The sequence below is a fragment of the Centroberyx affinis genome, unplaced genomic scaffold, assembly GCF_046629955.1.
Source record: "Centroberyx affinis isolate AG114_WGS23_722 - 3 ecotype Tasmania unplaced genomic scaffold, CSIRO-AGI_Caff_v1 ptg001376l_1, whole genome shotgun sequence".
Lineage (NCBI taxonomy): Eukaryota > Metazoa > Chordata > Actinopteri > Beryciformes > Berycidae > Centroberyx > Centroberyx affinis.
The window spans coordinates 289679-304840 of NW_027279860.1; the positions used below are offsets into that span (position 1 = coordinate 289679).

At 40.3% G+C, this 15162-nt stretch overlaps 1 protein-coding gene across 1 annotated transcript; it reads left to right on the forward strand.

Annotated features, from left to right (window-relative positions):
• The first annotated feature begins 1377 nt into the window (after nt 1-1377).
• On the forward strand, nt 1378-13141 carry LOC139649572 (ras-related and estrogen-regulated growth inhibitor-like protein). Its single transcript, XM_071526012.1, has 5 exons — nt 1378-1455; nt 6275-6331; nt 6947-7020; nt 9430-9578; nt 11234-13141. Exons 1-5 carry the CDS (start codon nt 1404-1406, stop codon nt 11517-11519), a joined length of 618 nt encoding a protein of 205 aa, XP_071382113.1. The 5' UTR covers nt 1378-1403; the 3' UTR covers nt 11520-13141.
• Nucleotides 13142-15162: the final 2021 nt, after the last annotated feature.

Here is a 15162-nt window from a genome sequence, read left to right on the forward strand (position 1 = left end):
AGCAAAACGCAGCCAAGTCCTGACAGCCTTCTCTCAGGCGAGGGTAAAATTTGAGGCTTTTTCTTTTGGAAGAGGGTCGCTGACTTTGCACGCAAACAGATACAGGATCAAATAAAACCCGTTTGGACCCGGGCCCAAAATGCCCAGAACAGGCACGAGAGAAGGTCAGCGGGGAAAAAAATGTGGTTTTAGTCTAAAGAATATTCGTTTTGCTGGCTGACGTTATACTGCCTGTGAAATCGAGGCTACTGCAGGATGATTTATTGGTTGTATGCACCACATTTTGTGTGGCGGTTGAGGCTGAAGGAGATGGATTGCACGTCCGAATCGATTCAGTTTGATGCCAGGGTATGACTGATGCTGTAATCAGTGTTTTTCTCATGGTATTGCTTCGCTAAATTATTACACTTCTCTCAAAGCCTTCGACTTTACTATATTGCTTCAGTCTGGCGAGTCTCTGTATGGTTAATAAAGCGGCTACACAACTGAACATAAGTTACCAAAAGGCTTTTCCCCAACATATCACTGCCTTCCCTTCAAGAAAAAAAACACTGCCCCTATTTCAATAAAATGACTTTCCTCAAGGCCAGAATATTATTAATATTGGACTCAGCAGGAGGCTGTCAGATCTTATTGCCAAGAGGTCAACAATGACAACAGCACCTGAGGAAATAAAGGTACTGGGCTATTGATTTTAACCAGACAAGAAGCAACATCTCTCTCTGAAAAATAATACAAATGGCCATAGATGGCAGCGAAGACCACAGCTGCAATTTCAGAGTATGAACAGCACAATGTATTTACCCAGTCAGTGACCTTTGACTAACCTCTCAGTAGGAGGGGGAAGAGACAGAAAAGAGAGATATATAGGCACAGGAGGAAGAAAGAGAGAAAACAGAAGGATTGGAAAAGAGGTGAGAGAGAGAGAGAGAGAAGGAGAGAGAGAGAGAGAGAGAGAGAGAGGGAGAGAGAGGGGGAGAGAGAGCAAGAGAGAGAAGGAGAGAGAGAAGGAGGGGGAGAGAGAGAGAGATAGAGAGAGAGAGGAAGGGAGAGAGAGAGAAAGAGAGAGGGGGAGAGAGAGAGAGTGAGAGAGAGAGAGACAGAGAGGGAGAGAGAGAGAGAGGAAGGGAGAGAGAGAGAAAGAGAGAGAGAGAGAGAGAGAGAGAGAAGAGGGGGCGTTTGTTTTCCCCCCCTCTTCTCTCCCCCACTGGCTTAAAAAAAGTGAAACGACCCTTTGAAGAAGAAGAAGAAAAAGAAGAAGAAGGGGGGGGGCAGTCCTGTATTTCCATCCTGACGCTGTCCGGACTGTAAGGAGCATTAGTCCTGCTGACGCTCACCCAGAGAGCAGACACAGCACAGAGCCACAGCCACCCTGCCAGCTGAGGACCTGACAGAGCACAGGCATGAACGACATCAAGCTGGCGCTGCTGGGGAGCGAGGGGGCCGGGAAGTCAGGTGAGCAGCCAGCAAGAGTTTTATTCCACACAGCTATACCTCCATTTTAGAAAAAAAAACAAAATACAATATCTCATTTAATATCTCTAAAATACAGATGATGTAATTTAAAAAATGGCATAAATAATACTAATGCTAATCATAAATTTTATTTATACAGCACATTTTAAAAACAAGAGTTTACAAAGTGCTAAATAGTCAATATAAACAGAAAACATTTTAAATTAATAAAAAGGCTTAATTTTGTGCAATCATTTTGTAACAGTTGGTGTGGCTTTTTTCAAATGGTGGATATCACATTTGTCAACAAAACTTGCATTCTAACCCACTGTATCAAGGTTAGGAGACTTATATATGTTATATTATATTATATTATATTGAAGTAGCATCCAACAGTTTCAGATTGCTCAACCTTTGTTTGAGTACTAATACCTGACAATTAGTTTATGAGTATAGTAAAGTACTACTAAACGTCTTGTGTTCAAATATTGCAAATTACACACTCTATGGCTCAGTGGTGTCATGCAAATTATTCTTAGCGTTTGTTTTAACCTGTTTGGAGTACCAGATAGGCGGGGGTTAGCCAGTTAGTGAGTGGAAATGAACGCCAGAAAATTTAGACTACCTCAAAGTCAATTTAGTACTTTTTATTTTTTTGTAATGTATATTTTTATTTGCTTTTCTCAAAAGAATTAACATGTGTGACAAAACTGAAAACAAGAGAAACACAAGACACGAGAAAGAAAAAAACAAAAAAAAACAAAAAAAAACAGGGCTGATAGACACCTACCTCCCCAGACAAAACATTTAGTACTTTTTCTGTGCTGTTCATTTCATCCGGATGCGGTAACCCCCTCCCTTCTGGGATTTCAGGTAGGTTAAATAAAATGCTATTATTTGCAAATACTATCCCTTTCACAGGTCTGGGTATATTATGATCCTATCTTCCTAGAATGTAGGCTTATTAGAGAGAAACCCCACTGAGTGACTCCATCAACAAGCAGTGGACTGAATCCTGACCTCCATGTGTCAGAGGGGGAAAGAGAAATCTGCTCAAATCTTTTAGATGAGTTTGTGGTCTAAATTTACATGGAACAGCACAGAAAGCACTGTACTGAAGACCAAAGATTATGAGGATAGGTGAACAGAGTGTGTGGTTGTTATAAAGTTTTGATATAGGGTAACTGAGTAGATTTTTTGTGTACTTGTACTTTTATGATGTATTTTTTAAAGTCAGTAATGTTACTTTTATTTAAGCACATTTTTGCTGGTTTTCTACTTGGCTTCATTTAAAAAAAAAACAACAACCCACATCTGTTAGTTTTGTTTTGTTTAGTTCTGTTTTTCAGTCAGCAAAGAAGCAATCTGGCTTTGCTTTGTTTGTGCACTTTATTTTGTAATTTCTATTTTTTTCCTATTAGAATCCAGTGGTGGAAGAAGTACTGAGATCTTTTACTTAAGTAAAAGTAGCAATACAACAATGTAAAGATACTCCATTACAAGTAAAAGTCCTGCATTCAAAATCTTACTTAAGAAAAAGTACATAAGTATTGGCAGCAAAATGTACTTAGAGTATCAAAGTAAACGTACTCATTATGCAAACTGTCCCCATTTAGAGAGTTATATTTTTCATAAATTATTGGAATATTAATACTGATTTATTGACATACATGTACATGTAAGCATCATTTTAAAGTTGTCAGCATGAAGCTAATCTTAACAATTTAGCTATACTTTTGGGTAGTCTAATCTATAACAATGCTATGCTTATAAATTTATTTATTTTATAAAGATGATCAAATGTTTTAAATATAAAATATTGATCTGAAAAGTAACTAGTAACTATAGCTGTGAAATAAATGTAATGGAGTAAAAAGTACAATATTTCCCTGTAAAATGTAATGGAGTATAAGTACAAAGTAGCATAAAATGTAAATACTCAAGTAAAGTACAAGTACCTAAAAATTGTACTTAAGTACAGTACTTGAGTAAATGTACTTAGTTACTTTCCACCACTGTCAGAATCTAGAGAAAGAATCTAGTTTCTAAAAAGTAACTCAGTACTTTACTCTGAGTACATTTCAAATGAGCTACTTTTTACTTTTACTTACGTAGATTTTTACACCGGAAATTTTACTTCTACTTAAATAAAATTTCTGCAAGGTAACCGTAGGATGTTTTAGTACTCTTTTATATCCCAGCTAATATGTTTTTACTAACTCTCCAGTATTAGTGTTTTCTACTGTGCAGCTCTACCGGAGCAGTCGGGGGTTAAGTGCCTTGTTCAAGGGCGGCGTGGCAGTAGTTGAGTCAGAGCAAAGTGTTCCTCATTCACTTTCCCTGCCCAGATTTTCCCCAGAAGCTCCAAGGATTTGAACTGGCATCCTTCCAGTCACAATAGTAGGAATACATTTGGATTGGATGACACCCATAACATCACAGGCTTAAGACACCATAAGCTGCTTCTCCATGATTTCCCACTATTGGCATATGTTTCTATGTCTTTCCCTAACATCCTCACAAAGGAAATTAGAGATTTACACATGCACGCTATTGACTTCCCCCTCATCAAGCTGTGACAAACGACTGTATATCTTTACATTCACCTGTTACTGCTCAGGCATTCAGCAGATGCTTTTATCCAGAGAGACTTAAAATGAGGCAGCGCTCTCAACGTCACTTTTGCAGCTGTTTGGGGCAGACTGGAGTTTTAGCTATGCAAACATTTCTCAGAGGTAGAAACAATCTCATTGGTTGAGTTAAACCTCAAACCCTCAAAGAACCACAGTGTTTCACCGGCCTGATTAGTAGCGGTGGCGGGCAGATTAGTAGTTTACTATGCTACATCTGGTGGTCAAGATGTGCCAAGTTTACAAATTATTTCACAGTTGTAAACTCAGTCTTTGAGGCCAAATCTGTAATTGCAGCACATTTTTTTGAAACACTGATGCCCCACTTCTGGTTTTGCTTACATAGTGATTCATTGGATTGAAGACATCAGACAATGTTTTGCCTGAGCCTTTGATATAAGCACTGACACTTTGTGACACAAAGTTACACTTTGTTTACATTTGTTTGCATTTGTTTGAAACAGACCTGTATTTTGGGCTAAAAAAGTTCCAAAAGCTTATTTTCCTCACTTTAAACGTAGGTGTGCTTCCTCTTATAGCTCTTTTGTCTGGGTGCTCTGCTATCATTAAAACATGAGGAAAACACATTTGGGCATAAAGCTTTCATCAGAACATCATTACAATAATGGAACAAGCCTCTCTTTTTATATTGTAAAAAGCACAGCATTTGGCCTCCAAAAGTAGACCAAATACTGCACTATTTAAAAGTAATCATGTTGCTGTGTCAGATTGGATCACATATTATGAATTGTAACTCTACATATATATTGACTTGTGAACCGTCCCCTACACACCTGTAGGCAATCACTGTTACAGTATAAAAAGAGAGGCTGGTACCATTATTGTAATGATGCTCTGATGAAGGCTTTATGCCGAAGCCTGCTAGCCTGATGAAGCCAAAATAAAAAATAAATGGTGAACTGAGACTGGGTCTTGCTGTTTTTTGGATTTTTGGAGTGCAGCTATCCCATGTATCCTCATGTCTTTCCTCTTATTTTCTATAGGTAAAACTTTAAACGACATATTTGACTATACCTACCTTAGATCTATATGGTTGAATACAGATTGTATTTTTAAGCTGTAGTGAAAATGCTGCCTAAACCAAGGCAGAGAGAGAAGTTATACGAGCCTTGTGGCTTCACGGTGTCCTCTGTTGCATATCAGTATTCAGTCTCTGTGGTGGTTTTAAGCTGGCTCTGCTCGGCGTAAGTGCTTAATAAAACAATGGGACGTCCCCATTCCCCCGGCCTGGCAGCGGAGCAGAGCTGTTACTGTGGAGATGCACAAGCCTCTGGAGGCTGTGTGTGTGTATGTGTGTGTATATATGTATATGTATGTATATCCATTTTGTATGTTTTTTCTGCTCTTTGCTTTGTTTTCTGCACATTGGTCTTTGTTTGTATTTCTATTTGAATGCATGAAAGAGAGAAAGAGCAAAATAAAATTGCTCTGTGTGTGTATGACTGTCCATTTTCTATTTTTTTTGCTTTGTTGTTCTGCTTATTGCTCTCTGCATGTATTTCACTTTTTGTGTGAGAGAGAGCAAAAGAAAGAAACAAAGAAAATAAATGTGTGTGCGTCTTAATGTTCTGCATAAGTGGATAATATAGAACCTCCTTGCTGTATGTATGCAGGTGTGAGTGCAGGTATGTGTGTCTGCACATGTCTCTGCACCTGCTGTGCCACCATATATCCATATGTGTGTGTGTGTGAGTGTGTGCGTGTGTGTGTGTGCCTGAGTCTCTATAAGTGTAATGCTTGTGTGTAACTCTCCAGAGCCCAGTGGCCATTACTGTACGGTCAGCCACAGGCCTCCAGAGCTCAGTATTTAAGCTGTGAAATGAAACCTCAGCCTTTAATTGAAACTGATTGTCTGTGGGACCAAAACTGGACCGACCGCCTCACACAGTCGGTCTAATGTATTTCTCACAGTCTGGAGGGGGAAGGAGAGAAGAAATATAACCGTTCAGCTTGCCAAATATGCACACATCCCTTCAAGCGAAACCATGCCGTCCTTTCATGTGAGGTTACAGTTTCACCCCTCCGCTCCCAGAGCCTGCTGGCTCCCTGCGCCGCGCCTGCGGGAGCGTATGAGAGTCATTTTCCCCACCGCTGCCACCTGTGAGGGATGAGAGTGTAATGAAGCCATGATTCATTTTGTTGTTTTTCATTTCGTCCGTTTCCTCCAGCTGTCCTTGTGCGGTTCCTGACCAGGCGCTTCATCGGTGAATATGCCTCCAACGCCAGTGAGTGTTTCCAGACTTGACCAAACGGTGCTGGTGGGTTGTTGGGGGTTTGGCGTTGGTCCAGGAGAGCAAAGCTTACCCACAGAAACCAGGGATATTCCTAAGTGTATATGTTAGTGTTATATCTGCACCATTTTGTCTCTTAGTGGTGCACACATTTCACCTGAGCATCCCTGGTGTCAACAACATTGAATACCTTAACTATTGTATACTGTAGAATTCACAAAGTTTACTGTAAAATTGCAAGTTCCATTTTGCAATTTCAGCATATATATCTAAGCCTACTGCAATTTTAGTAACATATCACCTCAAAAGAACTAAAAGACAAACAAAAGCAAATAAAGATGACAACAGATCAAAACTTAACAAGGAGAAAAACAGTATAACATAACAAAATGCATAAATGGAAATATAGTAAATAAATTGAATTAAAGAATAAATACATGTAAATTAACACATGATACAAAAACATATCACACTGAATGCAAAACATATCCAATTGTACAAAAATCTGATACACGATTAATTCAAATAATTTAGATCAGTGTAGAATTTTAAGAATCAACATTTTGAGAGTGTTATTTGTTTTTATTGTGCTTTTATTCCTTGTTGCAGATTCCCTGTACCATAAAAGACTGTCCATCGATGGCAGACAGCTGAACCTGGAGGTGTTTGACCCCTGCTCTCAGGTACGACATGTCAATAACACACCAGACATGGATGTAGTGTAGTGGAGGGTGAACCTATCCCAACTCAACTTTTTAGAAATGAGAAATAGAGTTTCGGAGGTTCAGTCGACCTCACAGTAAGAAGATCCTGGGTTTGAATCTTGGTCCCTTTCTGTGTGGAGTTTGCATGTTTTTCCCATGTTCACGTAGGTTTCCTCACATTACACATTACAAAGACATGCAAGTCAGGTGGATTGGAGACTCTTAAGTTGTCCATAAGTGTGAATGTGAGTGTCTGTTTAACTGCGTCTGCCCTGTGATGGACTGGGTGTTTCCCTGATGTCCACCCAGTGCATGCTGGGATACGCTTAGCTTGTTCGCCTTATGATCATCAATCAGATTTTAGAGTTTAGCCAACTTTTTTAAGTACGACTAGACTATATCACTGCCACCAAAAATCCAAATCCATAAATCATCGCTGTCAAAAAACCCCTCCTATCTCTGAAATGTCAACTTTTTAGGAACTAGGAAAAGCAGCCTTGTTTTTAGCTTGACCACCATGCGTTTAGTGTAAAATTACAAGTTCCATATTGTAATTTCAGTGTACAGCTACTGCAATTCAGCTTTTCGGGATTTTTTTTTGCTTTTTTGCTGGTTTTTAGCTTGACCACCAGTTTATCCAAAGGGGTTTGAAAACGTTTTCTGAGCCCAAGAACTGTAAAATTTCCTGAACCCATAGAATACAATGTAAGCCTTCAACTGAAGTGAAAACATGAAAATCCCTGATACTGGAGCAACAAGGTTTTCACATAACAGCAGCAAAACACTAGTCCAATTTCAATATGTATGCTACACGCCCATGACCTGGAATGAACTGCGGTCAGATATTTACCTTGGGCAGGCACGTGCACCATCTGTACTGCACTTAAAGTTCGGGATCCAAAGGGATTTATGAGAGTATCCCGAGGCGATGTGTGTCGATAGCTGGCCCTTTGAAGGAGAGAGCCATATAAACTGCTTACCTCTCTCTCCTAGCAAGGCCAAAGACCTGAGAGGCCTTTTACTACAGAGTTAGTATTGTATTTTATTGGAAAACCCCGAGGCGCAGGAGGAAAGCGGTCAGTCATTGTCTTTCTCGGTTCAGCTCACTGTAAAATGAATGCTACAGTGAGTCTATAGCCTTCCCTTCTTTCTTTATGACCTGGACCGCATAAAGAAACTATGGAGTCTGTAAAGAGAGAGAGGGCTGAGGTAGGGATGAGTGAGTTTTTACAGCGCTGAGGCATCGTATTTTAGGGCTCGGACATGTGCCTGGGCCCCTTGTCCTTCCTATTCTGTTTTTTTTTTCTGCTCAAGGTCAGCTGAATTTGTGCTGAGTCCTGTTCTCGCTCTGCAGGTTACTGCTGTCACTCTGACTACAATAAAAACAGGTCTGGAATTAGCTGGACAATAGTGATGTTGATCCTGAGGATGGACTTTAACTCTTCAACTGTGTCACACATGTGGTTATATATGATGGTTATGGTGCAAAAATAGTGGAAACAGACTCAAAAGTGCTACTAGTGGAGTTTAAGTTGTTTAGCCTAAAAGATCACACATTAAAGTTATAAACATCTCTAAACACTATAGTCTCTAGTTGCTTAGGGTTAGGGCAACTAACAGCAGCAGTTGCATAAATTTAGTTTAAGACTAGTCTAAGCCTTAGACTGGTCTTAGATTCTCAAGTTAGACTAGTCTAATTAAGACTGTCTGTTGCATAAGTATTAAGACTGACTTATTTTGAGTTAGCCACTGTCCCCCCTGACTTAACTTTGTTGGTATGGCAACAAGGAGGCCTAACTGTCAAAGTGGGGAGTTTAAATACTGAAGCTATATTTCACACAAGATGGCAAATCTTTGGTTTTAGGAAAGAGCCTGAAGAAGAGAGCGAGTCTTTAGAAACAACCCATTAGAGATCTACAACAATCAAGAAGAGTGACTGTGATTCCCTAGAGAAACCATCCTTATGCTGAAATCTGACATAAGCTGTTTTTATTGCTTTTTTTATATTCTTTTTGTGTGCTTCTATTCTGTTTGTCTTGTTTTTCTCTGCTGAATCTATTGTTTTTGCTGCTGCAACAACCTAATTTCCCCACAAGGATCAATAAAGTTTCATCTTAAGTTGATTAGGGAGGCTGTGTGGTAGTCAATAGGTCGCCCGTTTGATCCCTAGTACTGACAGCGGCCAATACTGCCACATAAATGCCACTGACCAATGATACCTAGACACCATGTATATGAGTTAACGCCTCCTCCAAGGATGAGTTTAGAAACTAGTTAACAGTGGTAAAATTACTGTGACACTACTGTCAAAACATACCTATACAGTGGAACCTGAATTAAATGTGGTCGCTGTGATACCAAAATAAAAGCGTGTGCTGTCCCTGGCAGAGCTCGGAGGCCCGGTGTATACTGGAGGAGCCGGTGGACTGGGCAGACGGCTTCGTGGTGGTCTACAACATAAGCGACCGGACCTCCTTCATAAACGCCAAGAACATCCTGCGGCAGATTCGGGAGGCGCGCATGGACAACTGCAAAGGGTCAGAAGCACCTCAATAAGGGAATCTTACTGAAGGAGACTAGGACAGTGGACAGAGGCTGGGGAACAAAACACTGATGTGTCTTTAGAAAGTTTGGCTCTTGTTGAAAGTGTACAGAGTTGGCAGATCACAGCATCTGTTGGACCATAAGTTTGTTTGCATTGTGATTCCTACGTACCCAAGTTACACGGCTAAGAACCAGACCTGGGCAAAATATTAATTTTCCCCGATGTGATGAAATTTGGAGTGGGGGTGTTACTGTCCGTCCATCTGTCAAACGTGATATCTCAGGTGATATCTAAGACACCACTGGTCTGATGTTGATGAAACTTAGAGGGATGATGCATTTTGGCATTTAAAAAAATACAGATTAGCCTGAAGGGGGCGCTATAATTGACGATCAAAATTTCGGACTTTGAAAGGCCATAACTACTACACAACTGGTCAGATTTTAATGAAACTTGAGGAGAGAAAGATGCATCTTGTTACTGATTGGCCCAAGGGGTGCCTGCATCATTTGTGTTGGGCAAGATGTTTACTTGTTGCAACTTCTTTTTGTAGTTTATTGCCACCTTATGTGCCAGATGGTGGGGCTTGGCTCAATAGAATTTGTGCCAAAACAACAGGACTGTATTTTAAAGTCAATTTAGGATACATCTCTGGCACTATTAGTTTGCCATGATGCAGTAAACCCCACCCATCTGGTGCTCCAAGCAGACCAAAACAAATGCTAAGGATTTACTATTATGTGACCCAAACCTGCTGTAAACACTAATGCAAAACAGACTCTCCTTGCCCTACTTTGTATGATGCTGAACAGGAATCCTGATGCAGGCTTGAGCGTGAGGAATGTTGGGAGTCCTGACTGAACCTGACAAACGAAAAATGATAAATGTTTAATGATAAAGAGTGAGGGATCCACTTCAAACTTACAGACATCCAGTAGATTTGGTCTGCTGGAAAATGGGCCAACCGTATCCATCAAGCTGCCTGTCATGTGCCAAGGCATCCTGATAATGTAGAGAGAAGAAATGTATCTAGCCAGTGACAAGTATGCAGGTATGAATCTAGATCTTGACATCAGTGATTCATGATGGTGATGACTTGCTCACTCCAAAACAACAGTTTTACAGTGAGAATCAGAATCAGTTTGCACATGCAAGGAATTCCCTTTAGAAATAAAAGAAAGTTGTGTATAAGTATATAAAAAGTAGAAATTTAGGAACTATGGGTCTCTTTTCTATACAATATGCCCACAGTTCTCTGTTATAGCCTGACTGATTGCACTGATGGGAAGCTATGTAAATCAGTAATAGAGAAAAAGAACAGAAATATACAGTATATAGATCTAGAGAATATTGCACTGGGTTCTGAGTGGTTAAAAAAAAGAAAAAGTGAGTTAGAATAAACAGAGTATGAATATGTCTAGAGCTGAGTATAGGAACTGACTATAGTTGGTGCAGGTGTCGGATACCAGCAAACCACTGCTGAACGTTACCACAATAATTTTTGGTGTAAAACTCTGACAGTGCTCATATTGGCTCCACATCTTCCATATCTTTGAGGTTGATTCCAGTGTCTCTGTAGCAAGACAGTCTTTCACCTCAGATTTGATCACCAGTCCACACTGATCAACAGGCACCTATCTGTTGCAGGGACATGGAGGTGCCGGTCTGCCTGGTGGGCAACAAGCAGGACCTGTGCCACGCCCGGCAGGTCCGTGAGGAGGAGGGCCGCTGCCTGGCGCAGGAGAACCACTGTCACTTCCAGGAGGTGTCAGCCGCCGAGAGCTACCAGGACATCGCCAACCTCTTCACCCAGCTCATCCGGCAGGTGATGGAGCACCTGAAGTACCGTGCAGACCGCCGCCGCTACAGCGGCTCCAAGTCTATGGCCAAGCTCATCAACAACGTGTTCGGGAAGAGGAGGAAGTCTGTGTGACGGGTCCAGTGAGGTGGCTGCAGATCAGCTGGCTGGACTGGGAGTTTGAGTACATGGACCCAAATTAGAGGAAACTGGCCGAGAGGTTACACGCTGTGTCTGATAACGACATACACAGTCACCCCAACACTAACCCTGTGTTCACCCTGCCAGCAACTTGGTTGATGGGTCGCTCTATTTGGACTGGTTGTGGGTGATGCCAGACACTCTGATTGCATCCATGTAGTGGTCTGCAGCTACAAAGGCTACAAATGCAGCTCTCATATAGCCAATGATGTTTTTGGCTATGTATAGCCCAGTTTTAGACCAAGCAGTATAGGCCTAAATACATTATTACGCATCATCAGAGAAGTCCATATACAGATAATACTTCATTTTTGTCATATACCCCAGAAGACACACTCTAAGATGTAATCTTAGGACGTAGACCTCTACTAAACTTTCATTTATAAACCCTATGTAGCCTTATGTTAGGCTGGATATCTATAACCATTTAGACATTTTTAAACGCTAATCATGTATGTAAAATTGCTCAGTGGGTACCATCAGTCCAACGCTGGATGCAGCTGTTCTCCAAGCATCGTTTGGCACAATTATTGTTCATGAAACGAAATCAAATCAGTAGGGAGATAAGGAAGCGTGCAAATCTGGCCGATGACCGCGAACAGTTCAGCTGTGGCCAACTTTTCTCAGCCGAGAAGCTTGTTGTTCCTGATCGCTCAGCTCCACTGGAAATGAATGGGCTGCTGGTGACTTGATCATGTTGCTCCCAGTGTGAACACAGGGGGAGCACATGATAATTTCAACATGCCACATTCAAGCCATACTGCCCAAAAGCATCTCATTGCCGTTGTGCTCTGTGATTGGTCCAGTCGACTATCACTCATGGCAGAGCGTTTTGGGAAGTTTTTTGCCATGCTAAATCCTGGAAAACAGTATAACCTCCTGTCAGTTTCAACATGTTAGAGAAAAAATGTCCCTTCAGTTCAGTGTAGTGATGACAGCTCACTGCTCAGCAGGTAGGACAAGGTCAGAATGAGGAACAAACCTCTGGGGTCTTGAGCCATTTTCCCACCACTTTCATGAAAAAATGTTGAAAATGTTTTTCTTGGTAATGCAACTCTTTGGAAGCCATAGTGTTTATAATGAAAGTTAAAGGACATGTACTGTATAGATTATAATAACTCATATCCCCTCTCACAGCTCATATTGCCATAACTTACTGGTAGTCAAGACTGAAGATGGTAATTCGATTTTTATTGTCCAATTAGAGAAGCAATATCTAAAACAGTGTCATCAGAAATATCTTGCTAATTGGTATATTGCACAATTCATGTATTTATTTGGTCTTTTCATAAAATCAGAAGACAGATATCTTGAGAGCCAGTAATTCAAACAGGAGAACTAAAGAAAACAAACACATAACAACTAAGAGCATTAACTCAACTTTATGTGCATTTAATGCCCCAACTACAGTATTGTTCTTCTCAAATCCAGTTATGTCACCGTGAAGCTGTAAAGAAAAAATGTATCGTATAACCATGAAAAATATTTTCAGGTATGCAGTGTATTTCTTGTCAATGAATGTTCCTTCTGTAAATACTGTAAAAACATAAGCTGTTCCAGAGGAAATTAAAGTTAAACATTGCTTAATCAGACTCCTGTTTCAGTTCTTCAGAGGGGCTTCTGTTACGCTCTCAGCTAAATAATATTTTCATAAGATGACCGTGAGAGAAGGCATTTCTCTAAAGCCCTCGGTGAAGCGGAATTTCCTGTGTGTAATCACTAAAAATAGCAGGTTTGGAGGGAAAGTGAGAAACACACTATTACATGATACTAAAGTCTTTGGCCTCCAAAACAAGGAAATGCTCTTGTTTTATCCACTAGATGGCATCACTGTTATCCTGATATCTCGCCACTTGCCTTCTAGAGCAGGGTGGTCTTCTTCTTCTATGGTTATGGTACGGTTCTATGGTTATGGGCCAGACCTACTACATACTGAATCAGTCAAAATTATACAATAGAGAGATGTAACAGTGAAGAACAAAATAGGAAAATTGAGCCAGTCAAAGGTTTGGACACATGCATTTTTCTTTATTTTATTTTATTTTATTTTATTAAATTTTTCACATTTTAGAATAATAGTAAAGACATCAAAACTATGAAATAACACAAATGGAGTTGTGCAGTGACCAAAAAAAGTGTTAAACAAATCAAAACTATCTTATATTTTAGATTCTTTAAAGTAGCCGCCCTTTGCCTTGATGGAAAGGCAAACGCTTTGGAAAGAAATTCATACATAGGATCAACTTCACTATTTATATTTGTCTAAGAAACAAATTTCAAGCGTTTAAGCATAAGCCTTTAGATCAAAATGGCTTTAAGAGAATGAAAAACATAGTGCATTCAATCAGGTGTGTACAAACTTTTGACTGGTAGTATATACAGTATATATAAAATACCTTCTCATTCAATGTTATTGCTTATTGTCTTTCAATGGAATCATATTGTGATGATATGGTGATTTTGGGATACTGTGACACACAATTCTGCTGTCTGAATTGATGATAACAAGCAAATTTTATTTAAAAACTCTGACAAAATGAGGTATAGTAGGAATATTTTTTGAAAATTTCAGTTTTGTTTGACATCACACCCTAACATTACCATTTGGTTCGATGACACTGATTTGATTATTTCACGTGATTTTGCATTCAATAAAAAAATCCTCATGATTATTTACCAATACACAGAATATGATGTGAAAATCCCTTGTGCCATAATGCAAGGTGAGCATTCCTATCAAGACCAAATTCAGAGTTTAACAGAATGATACACTACTATACCAATGAGTACCACAGAAAACATCAGGCTACACCGTCATAAATCTACAGCACCATAAGACAGGCAGCAACATTCACCAGCTACCTACTCTAGCTTCAGAGTGAGTGAGTGTAGGCAAATCATTGGGGTTATCAAGCGGGTTGCTTCCTTCCTTCACCAATGTTTCGTTGAATTAGGCCCACGACAGCTCAAGAAGGCCCAACAGTGTATTCCAGCGTCCCAGAAACACCCCTCTCTTTGTCCAGACCAGCAGACCCAGGTCTACTACACTGCTGTCACTGTCACCTGCACCTTGTTATCAACAACACTACTTTACAATACACACTACCATCAATATCCCTTTCTATTCAGAACATTAAGTTACACACTACATCTAAACCCTACCAGGTCACACACTATGATGTTTACATCCTACACTTGCCCAAGCAGAGAGCAGATACCCGACCAACTCAGAAGTCCACATATCCACATTGTATCTGCTTAGGCAAAGCTAAGTCTGACTGGCCCTGCTGGCTTGTCTGGCAGCTTCTCATTGAATGCCAGGGTCCGCTTAGCTGTCCAGCCACCCTCAATGTTTGTGATTATTATTGATTTCAACCATATCACCCAGCCCTAATTAGAGTGCAGGTTACAATACGCAATATGCCTTCCTCATGGTGCTTCAAAGACAAACAATACAGACAAAATAAGGGTGACACCCATGTAGGAACTGGTTGTCATGCCACTCCTGAACACAAGGGGTCAATATGTTCACTAGTGACTAAAACCCACAAACATCTGAAAAAGATCAATGAGTGAT

Coding starts and splice junctions, on each gene's coding strand:
- LOC139649572 (XM_071526012.1), top strand. CDS start 1,404: ATGAACGACATCAAGCTGGCGCTGCTGGGGAGCGAGGGGGCCGGGAAG. Junction 1,456..6,274: donor CGAGGGGGCCGGGAAGTCAG/GTGAGCAGCCAG, acceptor CGTTTCCTCCAG/CTGTCCTTGTGCGGTTCCTG. Junction 7,021..9,429: donor TGTTTGACCCCTGCTCTCAG/GTACGACATGTC, acceptor TGTCCCTGGCAG/AGCTCGGAGGCCCGGTGTAT.